The following is a 12,172-nucleotide window of genomic DNA, read 5'->3' as shown; positions in this document are numbered from 1 at the left end:
GGGGACAACGGGAGACAAAGCAGCAGAAACAGGGTTAGCAGGGACGTGTCCCTCCATCAGCAGGGACGTGTCCCTCCATCAGCACAGAGACGTGTCCCCCCATCAGCACAGAGACGTGTCCCCCCATCAGCAGAGAGACGTGTCCCCCCATCAGCAGAGACGTGTCCCCCCATCAGCAGAGACGTGTCCCCCCATCAGCAGAGACGTGTCCCCCCATCAGCAGGGACGTGTCCCTCCATCAGCAGAGACGTGTCCCTCCATCAGCAGAGACGTGTCCCTCCATCAGCAGAGACGTGTCCCTCCATCAGCAGAGACGTGTCCCTCCATCAGCAGGGACGTGTCCCTCCATCAGCAGAGACATTAAGGGGTTCCTGAAGCAGAGACGTGTCCCCCCATCAGCAGAGACGTGTCCCCCCCATCAGCAGAGACATTAAGGGGCTCCTGAAGCAGAGACGTGTCCCTCCATCAGCAGAGACGTGTCCCTTCATCAGCAGAGAGACGTGTCCCTCCATCAGAGACGTGTCCCTCCATCAGCAGAGAGACGTGTCCCCCCCATCAGCAGAGACGTGTCCCCCCCATCAGCAGAGACGTGTCCCTGCATCAGCAGGTCCATAAAGGGGCTCCTGAAGCAGGGACGTGTCCCCCCATCAGCAGAGACATGTCCCTCCATCAGAGACGTGTCCCCCCATCAGCAGGGACGTGTCCCTACATCAGTGAATTAGCTGAGCCAGTGAGGAACCTTCGTTTCATAGACTAATGCTAACCGGCTAACTAGCTAACACTAACCGCAGCTCGCGTTGTAGCCTTTTACATTTAAACTCGAACGACGGAGTCCGTGAAGGGACATTAACGGGACAAATACTCGATGCGACTTAAACCTGTTCCAGACGCCACGTCCCCCGAGGACACACGCCTGTCCTTCATTAGCCTGTCAGTCCGCACATTTACTGGGACTAGTACGTCCACCAGAGCGTCCCAGGACCGGGACGTGTCTCGGGACCGGGACGTGTCTCGGGACCGGGACGTGTCTCGGGACCGGGACGTGTCTCTAGAAAGAGCCACGAGAGAAGCAGCTCGAGAGGGACCGACAGAAGACACGTACCGTTACCGATCACCAGCGTCGTCCCACGTAGAAGGAACCGGACACGCGCGTGTCTGTGTGACGTGTACTAAGGGATGGGAGGAAGTCTGCGGACAGAGCAGCGCCCCCTGGTGGCGTGGAGGCCGTGTGGACTCACGGCCCACTATTAGCTCCACCCCGGTCGTCCCGCTGGACTGAGCCCAGTGGCGTCGTTAGGCCTATTTTAGGGGGGTTCAGCTTCAGCCCCCCTAAAACATTCTTAACCCCCCCTAAATAATTTTGGGTTGTTTTATAAAAAATATTGTTTTTGTTGTTGTTTTTTTTGTTCAGTGACCAAAAATGCCGACATATTCTATTAAAGCCGCCAGAATATATGTTTAAATAAATAAACATGTAACCTGTCATTATTGACTTAAATCTGATCATGGATCTGTTTCCCCTCACTTCATGGCGTAAGGTAGAGAACCCGTTCCACCTGTTCCTATGGAGAATGCCCACATCACTGAAACTCCAGTCCACGTTTCCCTGTGACCGCTAATTGTCGGTCCCTGCAGCGTGTTTGAAGCACACAGAGCAGAATAGAAGAGCTTTAGGAGAAGAACGTGAACGGATGGATGAAGAATGGATAAAAGAAAGTTTATAAAGAAAGTAAGTTTATCACTGCTGGTAGTAACATTTAGTTATTGTGTGACACACTTAAGGGAAACACACAGATGCATTAGCCATGGAGCTGTATGAGAGAACCACAGCCCTGAGCCACGCCCACAGTCTCCCTGAATCAGGGGCAGAGACCTGCAGAACCTGCAGGAACCTGCAGAACCTGGAGGAACCTGCAGAACCTGGAGGAACCTGCAGGACCTGGAGGACCCTGCAGGTTCACGCACTGAATGGAACTCAGACACAGTGAAAAGAGAGTTACTTTTCCCTTGCGTGGGTAGGATGATAGCTTGAGTTCAGATCCTGCAGTAGATGCAGAGCTACTAAAAGGCATCCAGCATGCAGGCCTGAATGTGAGAACCTCTTTAGAGTATCACAATTAAATGAACTCTCAAAACACGGCAGTCTGAAAACAGAGGAGGTTCTGGTGGCCTGAAAACAGAGGCTGGATGTTCTCCCAAAGATATATTGTCTGCGCACAACCTCCTTGATTCGGACATGTTTCCCTCTCTGAAGGTTCTACCCAAGTTGCCCTAACAGTGCCCGTAAGCAGCTGCTCATGTGAAAGGTCCTTTAGTGCACTGCGTCGGTTGCTCTGCGTCGGTTGCAATGCATCGGTTTCACTGCGTCGGTTTCACTGCGTTGGTTGCACCGCGTCGGTTGCACTGCGTCGGTTGCTCTGCGTCGGTTGCACGGCGTCGGTTGCACTGCGTCGGTTACACTGCGTCGGTTGCACCGCGTCGGTTACAATGCGTCGGTTTCACTGCGTTGGTTGCACCGCGTCGGTTGCACTGCGTCGGTTGCTCTGCGTCTGTTGCACCGCGTCGGTTGCACTGCGTCGGTTGCACTGCGTCGGTTGCTCTGCGTCGGTTGCACAGCGTCGGTTGCACTGCGTCGGTTACACTGCGTCGGTTGCACTGCGTCGGTTGCAATGCGTCGGTTGCTCTGCGTCGGTTGCACCGCGTTGGTTGCACCGCGTCGGTTGCACCGCGTCGGTTGCACTGCGTCGGTTGCTCTGCGTCTGTTGCACCGCGTCGATTGCACTGCGTCGGTTGCACTGCGTCGGTTGCAATGCGTCGGTTGCACGGTGTCGGTTGCACGGCGTCGGTTACACTGCGTCGGTTGCACTACGTTGGTCGCACAGCGTCGGTTGCACTGCGTCGGTCGTACAGCGTCGGTTGCACGGCGTCGGTTGCACTGCGTCGGTTGCACTGCGTCGGTCGCACTGCGTCGGTCGCACTGCGTCGGTTGCACGGCGTCGGTTGCACTGCGTCGGTTGCACTGCGTCGGTTGCACTGCGTCGGTTGCACTGCGTCGGTTGCACTGCGTCGGTTGCTCTGCGTCGGTTGCAATGCATCGGTTTCACTGCGTCGGTTTCACTGCGTTGGTTGCACCGCGTCGGTTGCACTGCGTCGGTTGCTCTGCGTCGGTTGCACGGCGTCGGTTGCACTGCGTCGGTTACACTGCGTCGGTTGCACCGCGTCGGTTACAATGCGTCGGTTTCACTGCGTTGGTTGCACCGCGTCGGTTGCACTGCGTCGGTTGCTCTGCGTCTGTTGCACCGCGTCGGTTGCACTGCGTCGGTTGCACTGCGTCGGTTGCTCTGCGTCGGTTGCACGGCGTCGGTTGCACTGCGTCGGTTACACTGCGTCGGTTGCACTGCGTCGGTTGCAATGCGTCGGTTGCTCTGCGTCGGTTGCACCGCGTTGGTTGCACCGCGTCGGTTGCACCGCGTCGGTTGCACTGCGTCGGTTGCTCTGCGTCTGTTGCACCGCGTCGGTTGCACTGCGTCGGTTGCACTGCGTCGGTTGCAATGCGTCGGTTGCACGGTGTCGGTTGCACGGCGTCGGTTACACTGCGTCGGTTGCACTACGTTGGTCGCACAGCGTCGGTTGCACTGCGTCGGTCGTACAGCGTCGGTTGCACGGCGTCGGTTGCATTCCTGGCTGCGTCAAACGAGTCAGAAAAGACTTCACAGTCTTGCAGTCATTGAAGAAGACGAGCTTCAGAATCACAACAGAGAGATCGACTCTTAGAAACAGACGCGTCCTTTGATGCTTCCATCCAGCAAGTAACTTGTAATTTGAGCCATTTTATTTATTGTTAATGCTGTAAACATCCTGTTACTGTTTAAACCTGTTTGTTGTTGTTTAAAACAGACTGAAATAATAATAACGTATAATTTCTCAGTCCTTGTTAGCCGTTTGAGGTTTTGTGCTCGTACGCTACATTTGCTCACATCCTGTGCATCTCCTGGGGGCTAAGCCCCCCCTGTCCTTAAAACCTAGTGACGCCCCTGACTGAGCCCTTCACGGCAAAGTTCCAATAAGGTGCTGGACACCTTCCTCACATGTGTAACTCCAGGGGACATCAGGGGACATCAGAGGACATCAGAGGACATCAGAGGACATTGTGTAAAAGTCGGTCAGCAGCTTGTGAAACAATGAGCGGGCCTGGAACCAACAACCACGCTGCTTTCAGAGTGACCTTTCTGAAGATCATTTTGAAGCATTGATCTGCTGCCATGTGATTGGCTGATTGGAAATCACAGGACGTGGTGTTTGTCTCTGGATGTATCCTCTCACATTCAGAAGGTGAGAGGGTCCTACTGTCCTCCTGTCCCCCTGTCCTCCTGTCCTCCTGAGGACAGGAGGATTGCCGCTGATTGCTGAGACAGGCGCGACCCGGTAACTGACAAAGCGGGTAGCGCATTCAATGATTTACAGATATACCTGTACTGTATATAATACAGGTATATATACACATATATATACAGCACATATATGTGTATACATATATACAGGTATATTACATCAGCCAATGAGACGAAGCGTTCGTTGCGTTTTGTCTTCTTTTTAAGAGAATACTTCAAGAAGGTCTCAACTCACTGCTGGAGGAGATTCAAGAACAATTTGCTGCCTCAGTGGAAGCACGATCTGTGGGTAGCGCAGTGGGTAGCGCAGTGGGTAGCGCAGTGGGTAGCACCGTGGGTAGCGCAGTGGGTAGCACCATGGGTAGCGCAGTGGGTAGCGCAGTGGGTAGCGCAGTGGGTAGCGCAGTGGGTAGCGCAGTGGGTAGCGCAGTGGGTAACGCAGTGGGTAGCACCGTGGGTAGCGCAGTGGGTAGCACCATGGGTAGCGCAGTGGGTAGCGCAGTGGGTAGCACCATGGGTAGCGCAGTGGGTAGCGCAGTGGGTAGCACCATGGGTAGCGCAGTGGGTAGCACCGTGGGTAGCGCAGTGGGTAGCACCGTGGGTAGCGCAGTGGGTAGCGCAGTGGGTAGCGCAGTGGGTAGCACCGTTACCTTGAAGGCTCAATTCCACCTGGGTCAGAGTTTGAATGTTCTCCCTGCTTGGGTTCTCGCCGGTTCTCCAGCTTCCTCCCACCACCAAAAACATGCAGCTTAAGTTAATTGCCCCCCCCCCCGCCCCCCACAGCCAGCTGGAATAGCCCCCAGCACCACCCAGCAGCCATATTAGGGACAAGCGGCATCAAAACCATTTTTCTCATTATCTCTCAAATCTTGACGAAAATAGTGGCATTGAACCACCAGGTGGAGACAAATACCTGTATGTGCAGAGAGAACAGAGGGACAGTGGACCCCAGCAGGACGATGGACCCCAGCAGGACGGTGGACCCAGGAAGACGATGGACCCCAGCAGGACGGTGGACCTCAGCAGGACGGTGGACCTCAGCAGGACAGTGGACCCCAGCAGGACGATGGACCCCAGCAGGACGGTGGACCCCAGCAGGACGGTGGACCTCAGCAGGACGGTGGACCCAGGAAGACGATGGACCCCAGCAGGACGGTGGACCCAGGAAGACGGTGGACCCCAGCAGGACGGTGGACCCAGGAAGACGGTGGACCCCAGAAGGACGGTGGACCTCAGCAGGACGGTGGACACCAGCAGGACGGTGGACCTCAGCAGGACGGTGGACCTCAGCAGGACGGTGGACACCAGCAGGACGGTGGACCTCAGCAGGACGGTGGACCTCAGCAGGACAGTGGACCCCAGCAGGACAGTGGACACCAGCAGGACGGTGGACCCCAGCAGGACAGTGGACCCCAGCAGGACGGTGGACCTCAGCAGGACAGTGGACCCCAGCAGGACAGTGGACCCCAGCAGGACAGTGGACCCCAGCAGGACGGTGGACCCCAGCAGGACAGTGGACCCCAGCAGGACGGTGGACCCCAGCAGGACGGTGGACCTCAGCAGGACGGTGGAACCAGGAAGACGGTGGACCCCAGCAGGACGGCGGACCTCAGCAGGACGGTGGACCCAGGAAGACGGTGGACCCCAGCAGGACAGTGGACCCCAGCAGGACAGTGGACCCCAGCAGGACGGTGGACCTCAGCAGGACGGTGGACCCAGGAAGACGGTGGACCCCAGCAGGACGGTGGACCTCAGCAGGACGGACCTGGAGTCCGTGGCCCAATGCAGAGACAGACAGCAACGAGAGACGCTCTGTATTGTTCGACTGTCTGCAGGCTAGATGAGAGACAATGAGACGGCTGTGCAGGTGCGCTGGGTGTGAGCGTCAGGTGACTCATATATAAGGTGCAGACCCGGCGTCCCCCCCACTCGTCCCCGAACGCACCGCTAGAGCCATGATCTCTTTCGCCGGCGGGTTCCTGCTGCTGCTGCTGGGCAGCGGCGCCGCAGTTCACAATGACGCCACGGAGACGCGGGACACTCAGCTCGTCCTCGAGGCCCCAGAGCGCCCGGCTCACGAGGACGCCAACCACGTGAGAAACGGCGGGAGACGGCTGGCCGACGCCGCGCGCTCTGGTGAGGTTACGCGTGAGTGAGGTCATCTTTATTTTAGTCACTTTCAAAGTTAGAGAGTGTGTCCCAGGATTAAAGGTGAAGGGTCACTGCTGTCAGAGGACAGGCAGACAGGCAGACAGACAGGCGGACAGACAGGCAGACGGGCAGACGGACGGGCAGGCAGACAGACAGACAGACAGGCAGACAGACAGGCGGGCAGACAGACGGGCAGACGGACGGGCAGACGGCTGTGTGTGACTTTGTTGATCTGCTGAGGCAGCAGCTTTTCTTTGGATGAAGGTGCGGTCCAAGGAGCCCCGCACGCTCTCTGACCCCGCCCTCGGTGCTTCCGGAGAACTCGGGATGGAATAGGCAACTTTCTGCCATCACCATGGCGACGCTCTTGATGCTACGTTCTGAGGATTGGTCTTTATTGTCACTGCAACAAGGACAAACGTAAACGTGCACCCTGTTATCTACGGAATGAACGTCAGGGCGGACGGGGTCCGGTCCGTTCTCCAGAGGGGGGAGACCCGGATCACAGGCGAAGCAGCCCAGAGAGACCTGGATCCGGTATGAGGCTGCTGCTGGTCTCTCAGTAGGGGAGGGGCGGGATCAGCCGAGCAGTACTTACAGCTACAGCCCAAGAGGAGGGTGCAGCGAGAATCGGGGGGGGGGGGGGGGGGGGGGCTGGCTACCCCGCCTGTCCGTACAGTATCAATAGTGGAGGACTCGGAGGGACGTGACTCCGCCTCAGTAACACAGCAGGTGTTACCCAGGCGCCGGGCCAGGTAGAGGATGTACAGACGGACATAGCGTCACTACGAACGGGTACAATGTTACCGTTTCATCAATACGGTCAGCACGTATCAATACCTGGGTGACGTTTGCTGGTCAAAGAGCCGCCCTTCGACTCAGCGCCGGGTTGTTTGTCTCCTCCTCTGTCCCGCAGGCCTCGACCGAAGCCAAGTGGGGTGCCGAGAGCTGAGGTCCACAAAGTACGTCTCCGACGGCCAGTGCACCAGCGTGCACCCCACCAAGGAGCTGGTGTGTGCCGGGGAGTGCCTGCCAGCCCACCTCCTGCCCAACTGGATCGGGGGCGGGGCTTACAGCGGGCGGTACTGGAGCCGGCGCGATGCCGTGGAGTGGCGTTGCGTCATTGACCGGACACGGACCCAGCGGATCCAGCTGCAGTGCCAGGACGGCGGCACCAGGACCTACAAGATAACTGTGGTGACCTCGTGTAAATGCAAGCACTACTCCAGACAGCAGAACGACTCGGGGCACGCGTCCGTCAGCCTCAGGAAGGCTGCACCCCCCCAGGAGAGGGCTGGAGGGAAGCCTCGCGTAGAGCACGGGCCAGCCGGACGGATTGGAGGGGAATCGAACCTTAGTAGTCACAATGAGGAGTTCATTACTGAATAATTAGCTGCGCTTTATAGATGTAGCAGGACTATTAAATACTCCTCTTCACTTTCTTTTGTCAATATAGATGAATGTTAAGTACCAATTCAAAGTGAGAAAGTCTATTAGCCTAGCTTAGCATAAACGCTGGACGCAGAAGGAAAGAGCTAGCCCAATTCTATCCACATATCTAAAACTAGAGTTAGCATGTTGCTCTTAAACACAGGAAGACTCATTTCCTGATGAATAGCTCTTAGCCGTCAGCGCAGCTTCTGGTTCTGGTTCTGGTTTCTGTCGGATCGGTCCACTGTGACCACAAGCTCCACACTCACGACACCCGAGAGGACTGATTTCAGCTCCACTGTAATGTGATCTCATGTTCTCATGTTCTCATGTTATTGTGTTCTCATGTTCTCATGTTATTGTGTTCTCATGTTCTCATGTTGTTGTGTTCTCATGTTCTCATGTTCTCATGTTGCTGGAACATCCTCGTTCTCTCATAATGGTGTCATTTTCTAATACAATGTTTTGTATCAAAAACTATTTACATTTTATATTATTGACACTTTTCCATTATATATTAGAAATGCTAGCTAGCCTCCTAACACAAGCTCCACCCAACACAAGCTCCACCCAACACAAGCTCCACCCAACACTAGCTCCACCCAACACTAGCTCCACCCAACACAAGCTCCACCCAACACAAGCTCCACCCAACACTAGCTCCACCCAACACTAGCTCCACCCAACACAAGCTCCACCCAACACAAGCTCCACCCAACACAAGCTCCACCCAACACAAGCTCCACCCAACACAAGCTCCACCCAACACTAGCTCCACCCAACACAAGCTCCACCCAACACTAGCTCCACCCAACACTAGCTCCACCCAACACAAGCTCCACCCAACACAAGCTCCACCCAACACAAGCTCCACCCAACACTAGCTCCACCCAACACAAGCTCCACCCAACACAAGCTCCACCCAACACAAGTGCCACCCAACACAAGCTCCACCCAACACAAGCTCCACCCAACACAAGCTCCACCCAACACAAGCTCCACCCAACACAAGCTCCACCCAACACAAGCTCCACCCAACACTAGCTCCACCCAACACTAGCTCCACCCAACACTAGCTCCACCCAACACAAGCTCCACCCAACACTAGCGCCACCCAACACTAGCTCCACCCAACACTAGCTCCACCCAACACAAGCTCCACCCAACACTAGCTCCACCCAACACAAGCTCCACCCAACACAAGCTCCACCCAACACAAGCTCCACCCTGTGAGGTCACGGCTCCTCCTGTCATGTAGTTTTTTCTCTGGCTGATAAAACACTGTAGTGAATATTTTATGGGTCGACCCTGAGGAAAATGTTTCTATGTATATTTGCTCCAAATACTATTTAAGATAAGCAGGTCTGCAGCTGAAAGAAAAGGTGGCAATACTGTAATACTGTAATACTGTAATACTGTAATACATGCCAGAAGAATAGATCCGTTGTCACTAAACTCATTCAATGAAACCCCAGTAGGCTTTGGGGTCGGAGCCAGTCCATCAAAGGCCCACGCAGAAAGACCACCTTTCAAAGCTCTGTCTCGGGTGGTGGGGGGACGCTGGGGAGAACCCGCTGGGGAGGAACCCGCTGGGGAGGAACCCGCTGGGGTGGAACCCGCTGGGGTGGAACCCGCTGGGGAGGAACCCGCTGGGGAGGAACCCGCTGGGGAGAAACCCGGTGGGGTGGAACCCGCTGGGGAGGAACCCGCTGGGGAGAACCCGCTGGGGAGGAACCCGCTGGGGAGGAACCCGCTGGGGAGGAAGCCGCTGGGGAGGAACCCGCTGGGGAGAAACCCGGTGGGGTGGAACCCGCTGGGGAGGAACCCGCTGGGGAGAACCCGCTGGGGAGGAACCCGCTGGGGAGGAACCCGCTGGGGAGGAAGCCGCTGGGGAGGAACCCGCTGGGGAGGAACCCGCTGGGGAGAAACCCGGTGGGGTGGAACCCGCTGGGGAGAACCCGCTGGGGAGGAACCCGCTGGGGAGAAACCCGGTGGGGTGGAACCCGCTGGGGAGGAACCCGCTGGGGAGGAACCCGCTGGGGAGGAACCCGCTGGGGAGGAACCCGCTGGGGAGAACCCGCTGGGGGGGAAGCCGCTGGGGAGAACCCGCTGGGGAGAACCCGCTGACACAGGGAGAACCTGCAGAGCCGCCCCTGCTCCTCGGCTCATTGGCTGTGATTAGTGGCGCAGTTGCGTCGCTTCAACACTAGCTGAGTGAAGTCGTTTGAAACTGGTTTGTGACAGAGTGTCGGCGTCACGCAGGCTCTCTGCAAACAGGAGCGCGCTGACAACCGACGCATCCGTCAATCCCGAATCCGTCCTGCCCAGACGAGTGCAGCGGAGCCTCTGCCTGCAGGCTCTCCCGTCTCCACCCGGACACCTGTGGGCTGAGGCAGCGGGAAAGGGGTCGCCTGGGTGGCCGTTGGCCTGGCAACCGTCTGACGCTATTTACCGCCGTTTTTAGTGGCTCCTTGTCCTTCTATGGACATTTCTGTTTCAGGGAGAGCCAATAAATCCACGGCATGAATCACGTCTCACCGAATCACGCACACGTAATCTGCTCAGATGATTTTCAGGTGATTTAATATACAAATCAAGAGAGCAATCCGACCCATTCATAAAGTTCCACCTGGAGAACCTACCAATCAGGGTTATTGAAACGTACAGAGACAATAGAACTCAAGACGTTACTCATCAGGTTCAAAGCCAAAACCAGAGTATACCAGAAAACCTACAAAAGGTATTTGTGTTTACTTCAGAAGATGAAAATCATAGCGATTTGATTTTAAACACCAAGCTGCTCGGATTACTTTGAAACACGTGCCTTTTGGTTGTTTGTGTAAAACTATGGAACAAGATTTAAAAGGCTGTACAGATACAGATACTTACAGATTAAAAATACTGTATAAACACAGAATAAATTGTCAATATGCACTGAAACAGGATGTTAATGATCAATTAACCCAACACCTTGGGTTAATTGATCATTAACCTGGGTGGAGCTGGAATTGGGTGGATGACATTGTGATCTGCAGGTAGAGGAGAATCTAGAGAAGTGGAGGTCTGCTCTAGAAAAGAGAGGGATGAAGGTGAGCAGCAGTAAAACAGAGTACATGTGTGTACATGAGAAGGTCCCAGGGGGGACAGTGAAGCTACAAGGAAGAGACGTAAAGAAGGGAGAGGACTTCAGGTACCTCGGGTCAACAGAGCAGAGTGATGGAGAGAATGTGGAAAGGAGGTGAAGAATCGTGTGCAGGCAGGCTGGAACGGGGGGAGGAAAGTATCAGGTGTGCTCTGTGATAGGACGAAGGGACAGGTCTACAAGACAGTGGTGAGGACAGCCATGATGGACGGCTTAGAGACAGTGGTGAGGACAGCCATGATGGACGGCTCAGAGACAGTGGAGAGGACAGCATGATGGACGGCTTAGAGACAGTGGTGAGGACAGCCATGATGGACGGCTGAGAGACAGTGGTGAGGACAGACATGATGGACGGCTGAGAGACAGTGGTGAGGATAGCCATGATGGACGGCTCAGAGACAGTGGTGAGGACAGCCATGATGGACGGCTTAGAGACAGTGGTGAGGACAGCCATGATGGACGGCTCAGAGACAGTGGTGAGGACAGACATGATGGACGGCTTAGAGACAGTGGTGAGGACAGCCATGATGGACGGCTTAGAGACAGTGGTGAGGACAGCCATGATGGACGGCCTAGAGACAGTGGTGAGGACAGCATGATGGACGGCCTAGAGACAGTGGTGAGGACAGCATGATGGACGGCTTAGAGACAGTGGTGAGGACAGCCATGATGGACGGCTTAGAGACAGTGGTGAGGACAGCCATGATGGACGGCTCAGAGACAGTGGTAAGGACAGACATGATGGACGGCTGAGAGACAGTGGTGAGGATAGCCATGATGGACGGCTCAGAGACAGTGGTGAGGACAGCCATGATGGACGGCTTAGAGACAGTGGTGAGGACAGCCATGATGGACGGCTCAGAGACAGTGGTGAGGACAGACATGATGGACAGCTTAGAGACAGTGGTGAGGACAGCCATGATGGACGGCTTAGAGACAGTGGTGAGGACAGCCATGATGGACGGCCTAGAGACAGTGGTGAGGACAGCATGATGGACGGCCTAGAGACAGTGGTGAGGACAGCATGATGGACGGCTTAGAGACAGTGGTGAGGACA

The 12,172-nt window shown here is 55.8% G+C and overlaps 1 protein-coding gene across 1 annotated transcript; it reads left to right on the top strand.

Annotated features, from left to right (window-relative positions):
* The first annotated feature begins 6,346 nt into the window (after positions 1 to 6,346).
* Positions 6,347 to 7,931, top strand: LOC137903492 (sclerostin domain-containing protein 1-like). Its single transcript, XM_068747642.1, has 2 exons — positions 6,347 to 6,527; positions 7,459 to 7,931. The coding sequence occupies exons 1-2, from the start codon at positions 6,347 to 6,349 to the stop codon at positions 7,929 to 7,931; spliced, it is 654 nt and encodes a 217-aa protein (XP_068603743.1).
* Positions 7,932 to 12,172: the final 4,241 nt, after the last annotated feature.

The sequence above is a fragment of the Brachionichthys hirsutus genome, chromosome 13 (assembly GCF_040956055.1).
Source record: "Brachionichthys hirsutus isolate HB-005 chromosome 13, CSIRO-AGI_Bhir_v1, whole genome shotgun sequence".
Lineage (NCBI taxonomy): Eukaryota > Metazoa > Chordata > Actinopteri > Lophiiformes > Brachionichthyidae > Brachionichthys > Brachionichthys hirsutus.
The sequence above is the reverse complement of the archived record's forward strand: the minus strand, read 5'-3'. Positions and strand labels throughout refer to the sequence as shown.